Source organism: Entelurus aequoreus, linkage group LG17, assembly GCF_033978785.1.
Source record: "Entelurus aequoreus isolate RoL-2023_Sb linkage group LG17, RoL_Eaeq_v1.1, whole genome shotgun sequence".
Taxonomy (NCBI): Eukaryota; Metazoa; Chordata; class Actinopteri; order Syngnathiformes; family Syngnathidae; genus Entelurus; species Entelurus aequoreus.
Genome location: NC_084747.1, coordinates 5,959,285 through 5,975,647, shown reverse-complemented (window position 1 = coordinate 5,975,647; position 16,363 = coordinate 5,959,285). Strand labels below are relative to the sequence as shown.

At 38.2% G+C, this 16,363-nt stretch overlaps 1 protein-coding gene and 1 non-coding gene across 4 annotated transcripts; both read right to left on the bottom strand.

Moving 5' to 3' along the window:
- Positions 1–913: 913 nt before the first annotated feature.
- LOC133632205 (gastrula zinc finger protein XlCGF57.1-like) lies at positions 914–12,714 on the bottom strand. 3 transcript variants are annotated; one of them, XM_062024499.1, is made up of 3 exons: positions 12,497–12,714; positions 10,390–10,734; positions 914–5,103 (listed from the first exon to the last, which is right to left on the bottom strand). In XM_062024499.1, the coding sequence occupies exons 1-3, from the start codon at positions 12,615–12,617 to the stop codon at positions 3,734–3,736; spliced, it is 1,836 nt and encodes a 611-aa protein (XP_061880483.1). In that variant the 5' UTR covers positions 12,618–12,714; the 3' UTR covers positions 914–3,733. The 3 variants fall into 3 exon arrangements, with proteins under 3 accessions (XP_061880483.1, XP_061880485.1, XP_061880484.1); XM_062024501.1 differs by lacking the exon at positions 10,390–10,734; XM_062024500.1 differs by lacking the exons at positions 10,390–10,734; positions 12,497–12,714 and adding an exon at positions 7,105–7,536.
- Positions 7,701–7,772, bottom strand: trnaq-cug (transfer RNA glutamine (anticodon CUG)). The gene has a single exon. It is a non-coding gene; the product is annotated as a tRNA-Gln (tRNA).
- Positions 12,715–16,363: the final 3,649 nt, after the last annotated feature.

Sequence of the window (16,363 nt, the reverse complement as noted above, 5' to 3'; positions counted from 1 at the left end):
CCCCCTAGGAAGAAAACACAGACAAAACTGCCTGTAACTCCCAGTAGGAATGTCGTAGAGACATGAAACAAAAACCTCTATGTAGGTCTCACTTAGACCTATATTTCATACACTGACAACCCCCAGCAAAAATCAACAGGAAGTTTGCAATCCCCCCTTCAAAACAAAAGTTGTGTAAAAACAGTCACCTTTTTTCAAACATGATCTCCTCTGAGCGCGTTTGTCGTGTCGGCTTCAAATTAGCACAGGAGAGAGATTGAACCCTTCTGATTAAAAGTTGATGAAAGAGTTTTAATTACTGCTCCGGTTTGGATTTTATGAGCCCTCAAAGTCAGTCCCGTCCATCGCTGCTTGCAGCTTCAATTTTTTTTTAGATCTTTAAGATGGATTATGATGTGCAGTGATGTTTTCAAATCACCATAAGTCTTGAACTATACAAAGTATTTCAATGGTTGGAATCTGCGCTTTTGCATGATATACTAGTTACTATGGTAATCTACGTCACAGCAGCTCAGACGAGGCACCAAGCAGTGTGAGTGGGGAGCGTTTCCACAGAGTGTTTCCAGACCTGCCAGTCTGAAATGCGGCTATTTTGGGCAGTATCAAAGAATGCGGAAGAAAGAAAAAATAATTTTGTGGAGGGGGGCGTGGCCTGCCGTTGAGCGGGGTGTGTAAGGACCGGCAGGTGAGCAGATTGCCCAGCTGGGCTTGTTATCTAATCACCTGTTGCCTTTATTAGCAGCAGCCGGACAGAGACTCGTTGTTGGAGTTGGAGTTGCTGGTGAGCAGACGCATGAGACCGAGAAAAGGAAAAGTAGACCATACTGCTGTATGAAAATAAAAGACTTGTTACACCAGACTACCGGGCTCACGAAAGATCTGTCGGCACCAGGAGAACCCTCCCACACTCAGAGACGTCTACAACTTTTTTATTGCAAAAATGTTCGCAACACAAACATACAATTTGAGTATTTACAGCAACAATAAAGACGATAAAGAAGACAATAATCAAAAAGTTATTGTGTTATAAGTACAGTGACATTATAATATGCATTAAAAGGGACCAATCACAATACACCATGATTATGTCAGTTTTCATCATAGACTTTTGCAAGTTTTTTTTTTCATATTCCTGGCAACAAATGAAAGCATATACTGTGGTGTTTATATTATTATAAAAAGCAGGCTATACTAAACAGATTTAGGACTACATGCTAACTCCTAGGAGCATCTGTATGAAGACTGCGTCATTATTTTTCGAAGCAAAGCGACTGTTTCCACAATGGCCAGCAGAGGGAGACATTGCTGCACTGTAAGACCTGGCTACAACAAAGCCAACACACTCTGGGTTCCCACTCTTTCCCTGGCTTTATTACCTCTTTCTTACTCTCTTACTGTCCATGTTGTTGTTTAATCGACCTGTCGATCCCTTTAAATTGCATTTGATTTGTTTAAAAATACACAAAAAAAGTCCAATAGGTTGTATTCTGTATGTGTGTTGTCATAGCACTATGGGCGACACTTTGCCTTTTTCGAAGAAAAATGGCCTACGCTTGCGTTGTTTTTAGCTGTTGGAACCGTTCAAATCACGAAAATAATAAAATTTTCCGCAGAGTTCCTCGAGAGGTAATCAAGAAGTGTGAAAGAGTGCAAGATTTTAGGAAATAAAATTTAATAAAAAGAATAATAATAATAATTAGGGGTGTAACGGTACATGTATTTGTATTGAACCGTTTCGGTACGGGGGTTTCGGTTCGGTTCGGAGGTGTACCGAACGAGTTTCCACACGGACATATTAAGTAGCGTAACGCACGTTGTGTAAACAATGCACACCGAGGCACAACACACGGGATGCTAGCAGCTAACGGGCTACGATAGACTAACCATACGTCCTCTTTTCACCGGACATGTCCTCTTTTGCGGAGCTGTCAGGGCGGAGTTTCTTAAATGCCTCAAAATGTCCGGCATTTTGAGTTAGGGTTGCGTGTATTTTAATGTACGTTCAGGGTTAAGAAGGGGTTAAAAACAAAACAAATTGTGCGCCCAGCAGCATTGGTGAGGGAGGGGCAGAGAGAGAGAGAGCGAGAGAGTTATGATAAACGCGCATGTGTCGCCAGGCTCTGCTTTTTATCCATAGATTTATCACATTTAATTTTTTATTATCTATAGCAGGGGTGTCAAAAGTGTGCCCCGGAGGCCATTTGCGGCCCACAGCTAATGTTTTAAAGGCCCACAGCACATTCTAAAAATACTATTAAAATAAACAAAAACATAACAAAAGTGAAATAAAAAAGCTTAAAGGTTAAATGTAATTTAGAAAAAGTTGCAATGTTGACTAATAATACAAAGCTGTTTTTTTTCCTCTTTCAAACTGTCATTGCTCAAAACATAATATTGAATCAAAATCAATGTTATTATGAATTATTGACCTATCCAAGGTTCCCATTACTTCACATCAAATATTCCACTAAGAAAAATATTTTTGGTGGAAGATTTTGCAAATTTGGTAAATAAATAAGCAAAAAATTTACATTTTGTTGTTTTCTTACTGTACCGAAAATGAACCGAACCGTGACCTCTAAACCGAGGTACACTACCGTTCAAAAGTTTGGGGTCACATTGAAATGTCCTTATTTTTGAGAGAAAAGCACTGTACTTTTCAATGAAGATAACTTTAAACTAGTCTTAACTTGAAAGAAATACACTCTATACATTGCTAATGTGGTAAATGACTATTCTAGCTGCAAATGTCTGGTTTTTGGTGCAATATCTACATAGGTGTATAGAGGCCCATTTCCAGCAACTATCACTCCAGTGTTCTAATGGTACAATGTGTTTGCTCATTAGCTCAGAAGGCTAATTGATGATTAGAAAACCCTTGTGCAATCATGTTCACACATCTGAAAACAGTTTAGCTCGTTACAGAAGCTACAAAACTGACCTTCCTTTGAGCAGATTGAGTTTCTGGAGCATCACATTTGTGGGGTCAATTAAACGCTCAAAATGGCCAGAAAAAGAGAACTTTCATCTGAAACTCGACAGTCTATTCTTGTTCTTAGAAATGAAGGCTACTCCACAAAATTGTTTGGGTGACCCCAAACTTTTGAACGGTAGTGTACGTACCGAACCCAAATTTTTGTGTACCGTTACACCCCTAATAATAATGTTTCGCCTCTCATCCAAGTAGATTTCAACAGTTCATGCTCATAGACTAAGATTGGTCAGATCTGGTCTTGCGGCCGGTGCTCCAAAAACCAGGAGGGTGTGCCTGCATGGGCAAGGATGGTTTTGCCCCCTGGTAGTTAAAAAAAAACCAACTGTTTTGATGCAAGTGAGCCATCCCACTGTCAATCAATGTTTCTAACTCCTGTTATTTGATAGAGGCTAAATTAGGAGTCTTTTAAGAATGGTTGAAAGCACAGTGTTGTATGTGGGAGACTGGTGGTGTCGCAGACCTCCTCCTTTGTTCAGGGATGGGTTTTCAACCTTCCCTCACTCCTCTTTTGTACCAGCCGTCCTCCCTGTTCAGAATCCGTACATTTTTGTTCTCAAAAGAGTGCCGTTTCTCCCTGAGGTGCAGGTAGACAGCTGAATCTTGGCCGGAAGAGTTTGCCCTTCTATGCTGTGCCATATGTCGGCTTAGTGGTTGTTTTGTTTCCCCAATATATGAATCAGTGCATTCATCATTACACTGGAGAGAATACTGTTAGTAATAAGCGCTGGGAATAGGTTTTTATTCCCCGCTGTGTGTCTGCATGTGCGCCATCAACGTGGACTTGTGAGAGTAGCCTTTCCCACACACCGAGCAACTGAAAGTGGTTTCCCCTGTGTGTGTTCTCATGTGTGTCGCCATATTTGCCTTCTGAAAAAATCTTTTCCCGCAAACCGAACAACTGAAGGGTTTTTCCCCCGTATGGATTCGTCCGTGTACGACCAAAGACACCTTCTGAGCGAAGCTGTCGCCACAGACCGAGCAAGTGAAAGGTTTCTCCCCCGTGTGTATTCGAATGTGCGACACCATGTTTGACTTTTGAGAGAATTCCTTGGCGCAAAAGGAACAACTGAAAGGTTTTTCACCTGTGTGCGTTCTGGTGTGCGCAATCAGAGTGATCTTCTGCGCAAAGCTGTCGCCGCACACCGAGCATGTGAAAGGTTTTTCGCCCGTGTGCGTTTTCATGTGGGATACCATGTTTGCCTTTTGTAAGAACGTTTTACCGCAAACGGAGCAAGCAAAGGGCGTTTCTCCCGTGTGTGCGTTTGTGTGTGCTACTAAAGCCACCCTTTGAGCAAAACCTTCCCCACACACCGAACAAGTGAAAGGTTTTTCACCCGTGTGTATCCGCACGTGTGTTACCATATTTGCCTTGTGAGAGAACTTTCTACCGCAAACCGAGCAGCTAAAAGGTTTTTCTCCTGTGTGCGTTCTCATGTGTGATTCCATGTTCACTTTTTGAGCGAATCTTTTGTCGCAAACTGAACAACCGAATGGTTTCTCACTGTGTGTCCGCGCGTGCGCGTTCAAGTTACTCTTATAGGAAAAGCTTTTACCGCAAATTGAGCAAGTGAAAGGTTTTTCTCCTGTGTGCGTCGTCGTGTGCGCAATCAAAGCCACCTTCTGGATGAATCCTTCACCGCAAATCGAGCAGCGAAAAGGTTTTTCTCCCGTGTGCGTTCGCAGGTGTAGAGTCAAATTGCACTTATACGAATAACTTTCACCGCAAACTGAGCAGGCGAAACGTTTTTTACCCGTGTCCTTATTAGAGCATTCAGGGTGTTTGTTATCAGTGTGAGTCCTCACATCACCTTCACAGTCTGTATCGGTGCTTAAAGCATCTCCAACCCCATCTTCAGCCTCACTATCTGATAGTGGAGCTAAGAAGTTGTGTGCTTGTAGTTTGTCTTCATCATCTTCCGTCTTCACAGAGACAACTGTCAGGTCAGCGTCCTCCGGACCTCGCAGACACTCTTCATCCCGAGTGATCCAGCGTTCCTCCTCTTCCTCTTTGAGGTGGGGGGGTTGTGGATCCACCGGTTTCAAAGTGGAGCCCTTTCCCTGCGACTGAGGGGGACGTTCTTCTTGACGGCCAATCAGCTGCTGGACGTCTGCGGGACACAAGCAACACAAACACACTTAAACTCAGAAGCCCCCCATCGTATGCATTGGGTACTTAGACTCTGTTTAAAAAAAAAAGTTAAATGATAATGCAAAATAACTATGGGGCCATAGAAAGTTGCAATAGAGGTTGTGAGTTCATACCATACCAAAGACTATAAAAATGGGAGCCATTACCTCCCTGCTTGGCACTCAGCATCAAGGGTTGGAATTGGGGGTTAAATCACCAAAAAAGATTCCCGGGCGCTGCCACCACTGCTGCCCACTGCTCCCCTCACCTCCCAGGGGGTGAACAAGCGGATGGGTCAAATGCAGAGGACACATTTCACCACACCTAGTGTGTGTGTGTGTGTGACAATCATTCGTACTTTAACTTTGTGTACATGTATTCAGTTATAATTCATTCACATTCATGGATCTAAACCAGGGGTCACCAACGCGGTGCCCGCGGGCACCAGGTAGCCCGTAAGGACCAGATGAGTAGCCCGCCGGCCTGTTCTAAAAATAGTTTAAATAGCAGCACTTACCAGTGAGCTGCCTCTATTTTTTAAATTTTATTTATTTACCAGCAAGCTGGTCTCGCTTTGCTCGACATTTTTGATTCTAAGAGAGACAAAACTCAAATAGAATTTGAAAATCCAAGAAAATATTTAAAGACTTGGTCTTCACTTGTTTAAATGAATTCATGAATTTTTTTACTTTGCTTCTTATAACTTTCAGAAAGACAATTTTAGAGAAAAAATACAACCTTAAAAATGATTTTAGGATTTTTAAACACATATACCTTTTTACCTTTTAAATTCCTTCCTCTTCTTTCCTGACAATTTAAATCAATGTTCAGGTAATTTTTTTATTGTAAAGAATAATAAATACATTTTAATTTAATTCTTCATTTTAGCTTCTGTTTTTTCGACGAAGAATATTTGTGATATATTTCTTCAAACTTATTATGATTAAAATTCCAAAAAAATATTCTGGCAAATCTAGAAAATCTGTAGAATCAAATTTAAATCTTATTTCAAAGTCTTTTGAATTTCTTTTAAAATTTTTGTTCTGGAAAATCTAGAAGAAATAATGATTAGTCTTTGTTAGAAATATAGCTTGGTCCAATTTGTTATATATTCTAACAAAGTGTAGATTGGATTTTAACCTATTTAAAACATGTCATCAAAATTCTAAAATTAATCTTAATCAGGAAAAATGACTAATAATGTTCCATAAATTATTTTTTAAATTTTTTCCAAAAGATTCGAATTAGCTAGTTTTTCTCTTCTTTTTTTCGGTTGAATTTTAAAGAGTCGAGATTGAAGATAAACTATGTTTCAAAATTTAATTTTCATTTTTTTCGTGTTTTCTCCTCTTTTAAACCGTTCAATTAAGTGTAAATATCATTAATTATTAATAATAACATAGAGTTAAAGGTAAATTGAGCAAATTGGCTATTTCTGGCAATTTATTTAAGTGTGTATCAAACTGGTAGCCCTTCGCATTAATCACTACCCAAGAAGTAGCTCTTGGTTTCAAAAAGGTTGGTGACCCCTGATCTAAACTTTACCGCTGCCTGTATTTTTTCCCCATATTTTTATTGTAATATTTTCAGAATGTGTTCGTTCTATTTTTGGCCAAAGTAAGACAAAGAAAACCATCTGAAGTTGTCTTAATTTTTTTAGTTTTAATGCCATGATTTTAATAGTTTGGCCCGCGTGTGCACAGATGTGGCCCCTGAGCTAAAATGAGTTTGAGACCCCTACTTTAAAGAGTCCCTGTGATCATTTTGCCAAATAATAAAGCATGTACGAATCGCAAGAATTTGACCCTAGAACAGACTATTTGTTCCCCCCTGTTCATCTCTATGGAGAAGTTAGTATAATTAAATCGGAAGTGGACAAGCGTCCGGGGGAGATTGGATTCGACCGATCTTAATAATACAAGTAATGTGATAAACGTACTGGATAGACAACATGTCAAATAACATTTGCTGGGTAGCTCACTTTCAGTCTTGATAACAGCGTCCAGTTGTCGTCGTTGTCGCTCGTTCTCCTCTCTCGTTCGAGAAAGTTCCTCCTGGTACGACGCAATAGTTCTTTCAAACATGTGGAATATTTCATTGGCGGCTACCATCAAACGCTCCTTTATAAACTCTTGAAAAGACATCTTTGCGTCCGTCAAACAGGCGCTTTTTGCTCCACGTCCCCTTGCTAACTTCCGCCCGTTTCTTCTTCTACGACGGAAGGTTTCGTTTGCGGCACCAAGCGACGTCACACTGACGCCATCTTGGGGCGGTACTGAAGACGCAAACAACCGACCTGGACATAATCTGGACTGTACATAAATGAATATTTTGAAAATGTAATTTTGTTTATAGATTATATGCATTCTGTTGTTGTGTTCCCTAATTTTCAGTGTACATAAATGAAGGTGTGTGTTGCTGAGCCCGACTTTGATTGATTGATTAAAACTTTTATTAGTAGATTGCACAGTTCAGTACATAATCTGTACAATTCAACACTAAATGGTAACACCCCAATAAGTTTTTCAATTTGTTTAAATCGGAGTCCACGTAAATCAATTCAGGGTAAAATAACTCAGGTCCCACCGAGATTTGAACTCGGATCGCTGGATTCAGAGTCCAGAGTGCTAACCATTACACCATGGAACCCCACAAACACCTTGGACACAATCTGGACTGGACCTGGTTTTAAGAACCCTTTAAACCAGACCGGGGGCCACATGCGGCCTGTTAAGCTTTTCAATCTGGCCCGCCGGACATTCCCAAATAATTTTTTTAGATGTTTGGAAACTAGCTGCCATTATGATGTGCACTCATGTTTTCTAATGACCGCAAGTCTTGAACTATATATATATTTCAGTGGTTGGAATCTGCGCTTATGGATGATATACCAGTTACTATGGTAATCTAATTAGTTATTATGGTCATCTAATTAGTTACTATGTTCATCTACGTCACAGTAGCTCAGACCAGGCACTAAGCAGTGTGGGCGGGAAGCGTTTCCACAGAAACGGAAGATTTTCACAACAAAGTTCTAAAGCTTAGTGATGTATCAGATATATCAGATTGTAGGTGGGTTTATTTTGTACCCTTCGCGTTCATATTTCACTGTTTGTTGCATTTTTGTTGCGTTTCACTTGATTGTAAAATATATACTGTATATATACAGTATATAGACACATATATATATATATACACACACACACATATATATATATATATATATAATAATAATCAAACAAGACTAAATATAATAACTAAAGAAATGCAGTGTGACAAAATCCAAGAGTGTGTATGGTGTAAGACTCCATTTCCTTAGTTATTATATTTAGTTTTGTCCGATTATTAAATATATATATATATATGTCTATATCATACTTGCCAACCCTCCCGTTTTTAGCGGGAGAATCCCGGTATTCAGCGCCTCTCCCGACAACATCCCGGCAGAGATTTTCTCCCGACAAACTCCCGGTATTCAGCCGGAGCTGGAGGCCACGCCCCCTCCAGCTCAATGCGGACCTGAGACTGAGTGGGGACAGCCTGTTCTCACGCCCGCTTTCCCACAATATAAACAGCTTGCCTAACGAATTCAAACGAATGGAAACAAGAATTTCAGTTCATCCAGGACAGTTCGAAGGGGAAGGTGTATGTTGCCTGTAAATATGTAGAACAGACTTCTCCATTGAACACGGTGGCCGAAATGATATACTCATCATGAACGGAGAAGTTAAACAGGACAATACTGCCATCTAATGGACACTGAAATTAAATTATTTATTCACTGAAAGTCAAGTATTTCATACATATATATATATATATATATATATATATATATATATATATATATATATATATATACATATATATAAGTATTTCATATATATATATATATATATATATATATATATATATATATATATATATATATATATATATATATATATATATATATATATATATATATATATATATATATATATATATATATATGAAATACTCAAGTTGGTGAATTCTAGCTGTAAATAATCACGCCCCCAACCTCGCCCCCGCCCCCCCCACCTCCCGATATTGGAGGTCTCAAGGTTGGCAAGTATGGTCTATATATATATATATATATATATATATATATATATATATATATATATATATATATATATATATATATATATATATGTATATATATATATATATATACATATATATATATATATATATATACTAAATCTCAGAGCTACATACTGCTCCCTGGTGTCTGTTGCCATCATCTCCGTTAGTCAAACCACAACAGTATATTCCGGCCCGGCATGGCAGGTTGTGTGGGCTTATGAAGCAGCACACTCGTCACCGGCACGTGCGCTGATTGCCGTTGAATGATTGCAGCTGGCGGCTGCTGCAGGGCGGAGACGCGCCCGGCGCGTCCCTGGATGTGCGCGGCCGTGGGCGTGTCCTGAGGTGCGACAAGCAGAGCGCAAGGATGAGGGCGCATTCCCTGGCCGTGACATTTTACATGTCTTTCACATTTTGAGGACATCCATAAAATTATATCCAGTGGTATTTGGAAAGTTCCGGTCAAAAGTGGGACACTTATCTTTATGGTAGCATCAGAAAAAGAGCGAAACATTAATATGGATTTAATCCTTTACACGTAGCACAAATTGCGCAACCAAAGGGTTTCCTCCAGCGTGTGTCCGCATGTGATTATTCAGACTGCGCTTGTAAGAATAGCTCTCGTCGCAAATCGTGCAAGCGAAAGGCTGTTCCCCGGTGTGCGTCCTCACGTGCGACACCATGTTCACCTTGTGCGAGAACCGCTTGCCGCAAACTGAGCAGCTGTAGGGTCGCTCCCCCGTGTGCTTCCGCATGTGGGACTTCAAGTTGCTGAGGTAGGAAAAGCTCTCGCCGCAGATGGAGCACGTGAAGGGCTTTTCCCCCGTGTGCGTCACGGTGTGCGCCGTCAGAGAGGCCTTGTGAGCAAACGTGTCTCCGCAAACCGAGCAGATGAAAGGTTTTTCTCCTGTGTGCGTTCTGGTGTGTGACAGCATGTTGGCCTTGTGGAAGAATCCTTTACCGCAAAACGAACAACTGAAAGGCTTTTCTTCAGTGTGTGTTCTCCTGTGCTTGATCATATTGCCCTTTAGAGAGAATTTGTCTCCGCAAACTGAACAACTGAAGGGTTTTTCCCCTGTGTGTGTTCTCATGTGTCGAGTCAAAGCGCTATTGTAAGAAAAGACTTTAGCACAAACTGAGCAGCTAAAACTTTCTTTACCCGTCTCCTTTTTGGAGAGTTTGTTGTTGGCGTCGCTCCTCATATCCCCTTCATGGTCCGTATCGCTGCCTAACGGTTCTTGGGCGTCGCCCCTGTCTTCATCCTCAGGTGTTGTGTTGCCACTATCTGATTGCGGAGCGAAGAGGCGGTCTGCTTGCGATTCGTCTTTGTCGTCTTCGCTCTTCACAGACACAATAGTCAGATCGGCCTCATCCAGCCCAAGAAGATGCTTTCCCTCCTGAGTGAGCCAAAGTCCCCCCTCTTCCTCTTTAGTGTGGGGTGGCTGTGGATCCTCCTGCGGCTGAGAGGGACATTTTCCTTGGCGTCCAATCCGCTGCTGGACGTCTGCTAGGACACACTCAGAATTATTGTGGAATTTGTATTAACAAAAGCAAAGGTGGATTATGTATACATTTATTTATTGATTAATTTTCTGGCTAAACAGGCAAACTCGTGTTGTGATTACGCAAATTGGTAATCCACGCAAAAAATTGGCACGTTGGCCCATCAACATCTGAACCAGTTTCTCCAAGCAGGGAAAAACTGCATTCCAAGATGTTCAATATTTATTAAAGTGCAATTTATTTTTTGTTTGTTTACTTATCTGAGATGATTAAAAGTTATTGACCTTTTTCAATTACAATGGTAAAAATACAAATAGGTTTAATTATCGACCTATCTAAGGCTCCAATTACTTCACATCACATATTCCACTTTGAAAATCTTTTTTTGGTGAAAATATTGCATAATATTTTGTGTTTTCGCCAACAAACAACAGAGTTTTTGACAAAAAAAAGGGCATAAAACATAAAAAAAACACAATTACTTTATATTGACAGATAGACCTGAAGTTGAACAATAAAAAAAAAAATGATGTTGAAAAAAAAAATGTTTAAGATACCATTCCAAGTCCATGGGATTTAACTTGAGGGCTCAGGAATCATTTTGGTGATTTAACTCCCAATTCCAACCCTAGAAGGTTATTAATAGTTTTTTTTAATGCTCTAACTAAAAAGAGTCAATTTATTAATAATAATCCCACTTTGCAAGCATTTGTTAATCACGGTCAGGCCTGGAACCAATTAGACGCGATAAACAAGGGACAACAAGCGTCTAATTGGTTCCTGAAATATATATATATATATATATATATATATATGCATTTACAGAATTGTAAATAATTACATTTGTTCGTAATTCTGAATTTCCCCCAGGGATCAATAAAGTACTTTCTATTCTAATTCAATTACCTTTTAGGGAAATAACTAACAACTCCAATTCACTTTTTAAAAGTACTTTTCCCAACACTGGTCTGGTGGCAAATATAAACAACTAACTTAAACACAATGATTGTTATAAGTATTATTGAGTCTACACTATGTAACATTCTTGATGTTTGTCTTTGTGTGTATATATATATATATATATATATATATATATATATATATATATATATATATATATATATATATATATATATATATATATATATATATATATATATATATATATATATATATATATATCCCTCATTTCAGGCATTCTCTTTGTTAATTAAAATACAGTGGTCCCTTGTTTATCGCGTCTAATTGGTTCCTGAAATGAGGTATATATATATATATATATATATATATATATATATATATATATATATATATATATATATATATATATATATATATATATATATATATGCATTTACAGCATTGTAAATAATTACATTTGTTCGTAATTCTGAATTTACCCCAGGGATCAATAAAGTACTTTCTATTCTATTCTAATTCAATTAACTTTTAGGGAAATAACTAATAACTCTAATTCACTTTTTAAAAGTACTTTTCCCAACACTGGCCTGGTGGCAAATGTAAACAAGTAACTTAAACACAATGATTGCTATAAGTATTATTGAGTCTACACTATGTAACATTGTTGATGTTTATAGTCGACCTGCTATTCTCCCATGATGCAACGCGCTCCTCTTCGCTTCCTTTCCGCACGAATGTTAGTGAATTATTTATTACTTATGTATACAGGTATAATTTACGTGTTTATGTAATATATGTAAAAATAACTTAACTATAATTGCCTTGTAAATATGAAAATATACCTCGTCGCTTATTGTCGGCTTCCAGTCGTCGACGTCGTATGGCGTTCTCTTCTCCTGCTCGACAAAGTTGTTCGTCGTACGAGGCCATTTTCCCGTCAAACGTGTCCGCGGCTGCTGCCATTTGTTCCCTCAGGAGCACTTTGAACAAAATATTTACATGATTTGGTCCTTCCGCTATTATCCTGCATTTTGCCGCCTGCCCTTTTGCGGAAGCGACTCGGTTGCCCCCTTTTTTTTGTTCTTCTTCGGCTTGTTGTGGTTGTGCTTCCAGGTTAGGTTGAGTCGATTGTGGCGTTTTGCTGCCCCCTCTGTCCATTTTACATATTGCAACTCTATCAAATCCCATTGTATTCGTTTCTTATTTTCTGTGGCCCATTTACAATTTAGTTCAGTTTATTTGGAACATGCATACGATACAATGTAATGCATCACACATTTCCAGTTGTTTCATTACAGCATGTCCGAAAAGGAGTAGGTAGAAGCAGAGCTTATTTAATCCTACCCCTTTTCATAGTTATTTTATCCCATTTCCTTGTTCTTTGTTAGTAACAGAACAGTGAATAAATAAACAATATAACATTGTAAGTAAACAAATATTAAATACATAAATAATCATTATCTAAAAAAAAAAAAAAAGGATCAAGATGTACATCATAATTATTGTTCTGTGCACTTTGTGAACACTTGTAGTTTGAACAGTCTCTTAAACTGAATCATATATGGTGCTTTGTTTGATTTATTTGCTTAATAGCGTTGATAGAGTGATGCAGTCCTTCACATTTTAGGTAGTTTCGTACATCTTCACCTTAAACCTTTTGCATATTTCATCTTTTATCGAGCTTATCTTGTTTTCTTTTTAAATAATTTATTTAAATTTTTTATAGTTTTATTTTGTATTTTATTTTTTGCTATTACTAATCCAATAAATAAAATACAAAATAAAACTATGTATTTTTAAAAAAATGATTAAAAAAACAAAAAAACAAATAAAATTTAAAAAATAAAATTACAAATAAAATAAAAATAAAAGAAAACAAGATAAGCTAGATAGAAGACAAAATATGCAAAAGGTTTAAGGTGAAGATGTACGAAACTATTGCTATTACTAATCCGGGCAGCACGGTGGTACAGGGGTTAGTGCATGTGCCTCACAATACGAAGGTCCTGAGTAGTCCTGGGTTCAATCCCCGGCTCGGGATCTTTCTGTGTGGAGTTTGCATGTTCTCCCCGTGACTGCGTGGGTTCCCTCCGGGTACTCCGGCTTCCTCCCACCTCCAAAGACATGCACCTGGGGATAGGCCCCTCCCACCTCCAAAGACATGCACCTGGGGATAGGTTGATTGGCAACACTAAATTGGTCCCTAGTGTGTGAATGTGAGTGTGAATGTTGTCTGTCTATCTGTGTTGGCCCTGCGATGAGGTGGCGACTTGTCCAGGGTGTACCCCGCCTTCCACCCGAATGCAGCAGTGTGTCCAGGCGTGTCTCCTCAAATGAGTCCAAATTGAATTCTGTCTCTGTTTAATTCTTTGCCTCTTGTCTTGTTTAATAGATGTCGTCAATGTTTAAACCTGACAGTTACTTTACCTGACTGTGGTAAAAATAAATATTTGCAGTTTGCAGCATCATTGTTGAGCACTTCTTGAAAAGAGTACAGGATATTTTTACTTTCTCTTTAGGTCCTTACATATATAGGCCCACTTCAAAGTAAACAATGACGATTGCTATGGATTTGCCAATATATTTTGTTAAGCAGGCCCGGCAACTAACCAATCTGGCGCCCTAGGCAAGATTTTAGGTGGCGCCCCCCCACATCGGCAGTGAAGTGTATATACTCACAAGAAACCGAATAGCTTTGTCTTTGACCTTTTTTTTTTACTTAAAGAAAGCAAATTAACAATCGGAATAGTTAACAAGATTAAAAAAAATATGGATAAATAAATGAATACAAAAAAAAAAATGAATATATGAAATACAATATTTTTTACATACATAAACACAAAATAAAACGTGTCAACAAGTTGCATAAAATAAATTAAAAATACAATATAAATAAGGCACTGCACAAAACAAGATATCAAACCAGTATGACTTTAACAACTATATTACAAAAAAAGGGGATCCTACAGAGTTCTCTATTTGTGCTTTTTAATATTGCATTAACTAGAATGACTTACAAATTACTGTACACCAGGGAGTACTGTAATTACCTAACGTTACATTATTATTTTCCATAACAATTTAGCCCCCTCCACAATATTAGCCCGACGTTAAAACAGAACTAGCTATTTATTGATTAGCAATTGCCGAATCATGTAACATTAGCTTAATGCTAAAAAGCCAGGTTACTATCACATTCTGTAACAGACAAATAATTTCATGTAGGCTAACGTTACCTACCTGCTACCTCTGTCTTTTTCTCGTTTCTCCTCTTCTTTTCTCTTTTTTCTTCCCTGGGCACCTGACAGTTTTGGCCGTTTTGACATCTTGTGTTGATTTTTTTATGTGGTGACGTCCAAAAAGAGTCATGATACGGGAAGGGAGGGGGCGCATCGTGCCGGGGGAGGGGGGCGTAATGTTGTAACAATAAATATTTCTATTAAATAGGCTTTACTTTGCATTTTAATTAACGTGGGATTATTTTATGTATTTAGAAATAATATTTTTTTGTTTTGTTTTTTCCTCCAACATTTGCGGCACTGGCGTGGCGCCCCCTGATGGACGGCGCCCTTAGCATTTGCCTATACGGCCTATGCCACGGGCCGGCCCTGTTGTCAAGTTACAGTAATCATTCATCACATATGCTAAAAAAGTCAGGCAAAATGCCCCAAACATGTGACTTCTTATAGGAAAATAGGGGTTTTTACAAATGTGTTTTGTATTTATCACTGTTCTGGGTAACTCACTCCAATAGTGTCTTATCATTTGAAGTCTGTGTGAGTGAGATGACAATAAAACTGCATTTTAAAAATAAAACGCTTGCTTTATTTTGATGAATGGGCATATGTTTGGACTGAAGTGTGTCATTTTTGCAAATAATCTAGGAATTAAGAAAATTGAATGTGGTGTTTGGAAAAGTGTGTATGTCTTTTGAAAAAAAGACACAGTTAGTAAAATTGTGTGTGTAAATGGAAAAAATGAAGTCAGTTGTCATGTATTTAAGTTGTGTTTTACCCGGTAAAGAAAATGTTTGTTATCATCACATCACCAATCACAAATTGTCTCCTCAACTACTTCAATTAAAAAAATGCGCTGTCGTTGGCCATTTTGGTTTTGTGATATTTCCTTTTTTAATTCTCTGTGTGGCTCAAACGCTGCTTCAAAACAAACTCCCTTTGAAAGAACAACTTCCCTCTCGTCTTTCCTGCAGAAGCCCCCCCAAAAAATTGCAAGATATTTGGTCACCCGGGCTGCACCCTGTGCCACAAATCATCCGTTCATAAAAACTACACAGCGGTTTGGAGATGAATGGCTACCAGCCCGGTAACCTTGTGATGATGTTTCATTTCACCGTCTCCTTGTCTTCGCCGCGCTGGAGGAACACCTTCCGTCGGGCCATAAAGCTTTAGACTTTGCGCGAAATTGGATTTGAAGGCGAGTGAAGGCCCTGGAGGCGACAACACCATGATGTCTACCTTTTCATCTTTGCTTTTCATTTTCCACACTATGCATGTACACAATACACTATATATATATATATATATATATATATATATATATATATATATATATATATATATATATATATATATATATATATATATATATATATATATATATATATATATATATATATATATATATATATATATATATATATATATATATATATATATATATATATATATATATATATATATATATATATA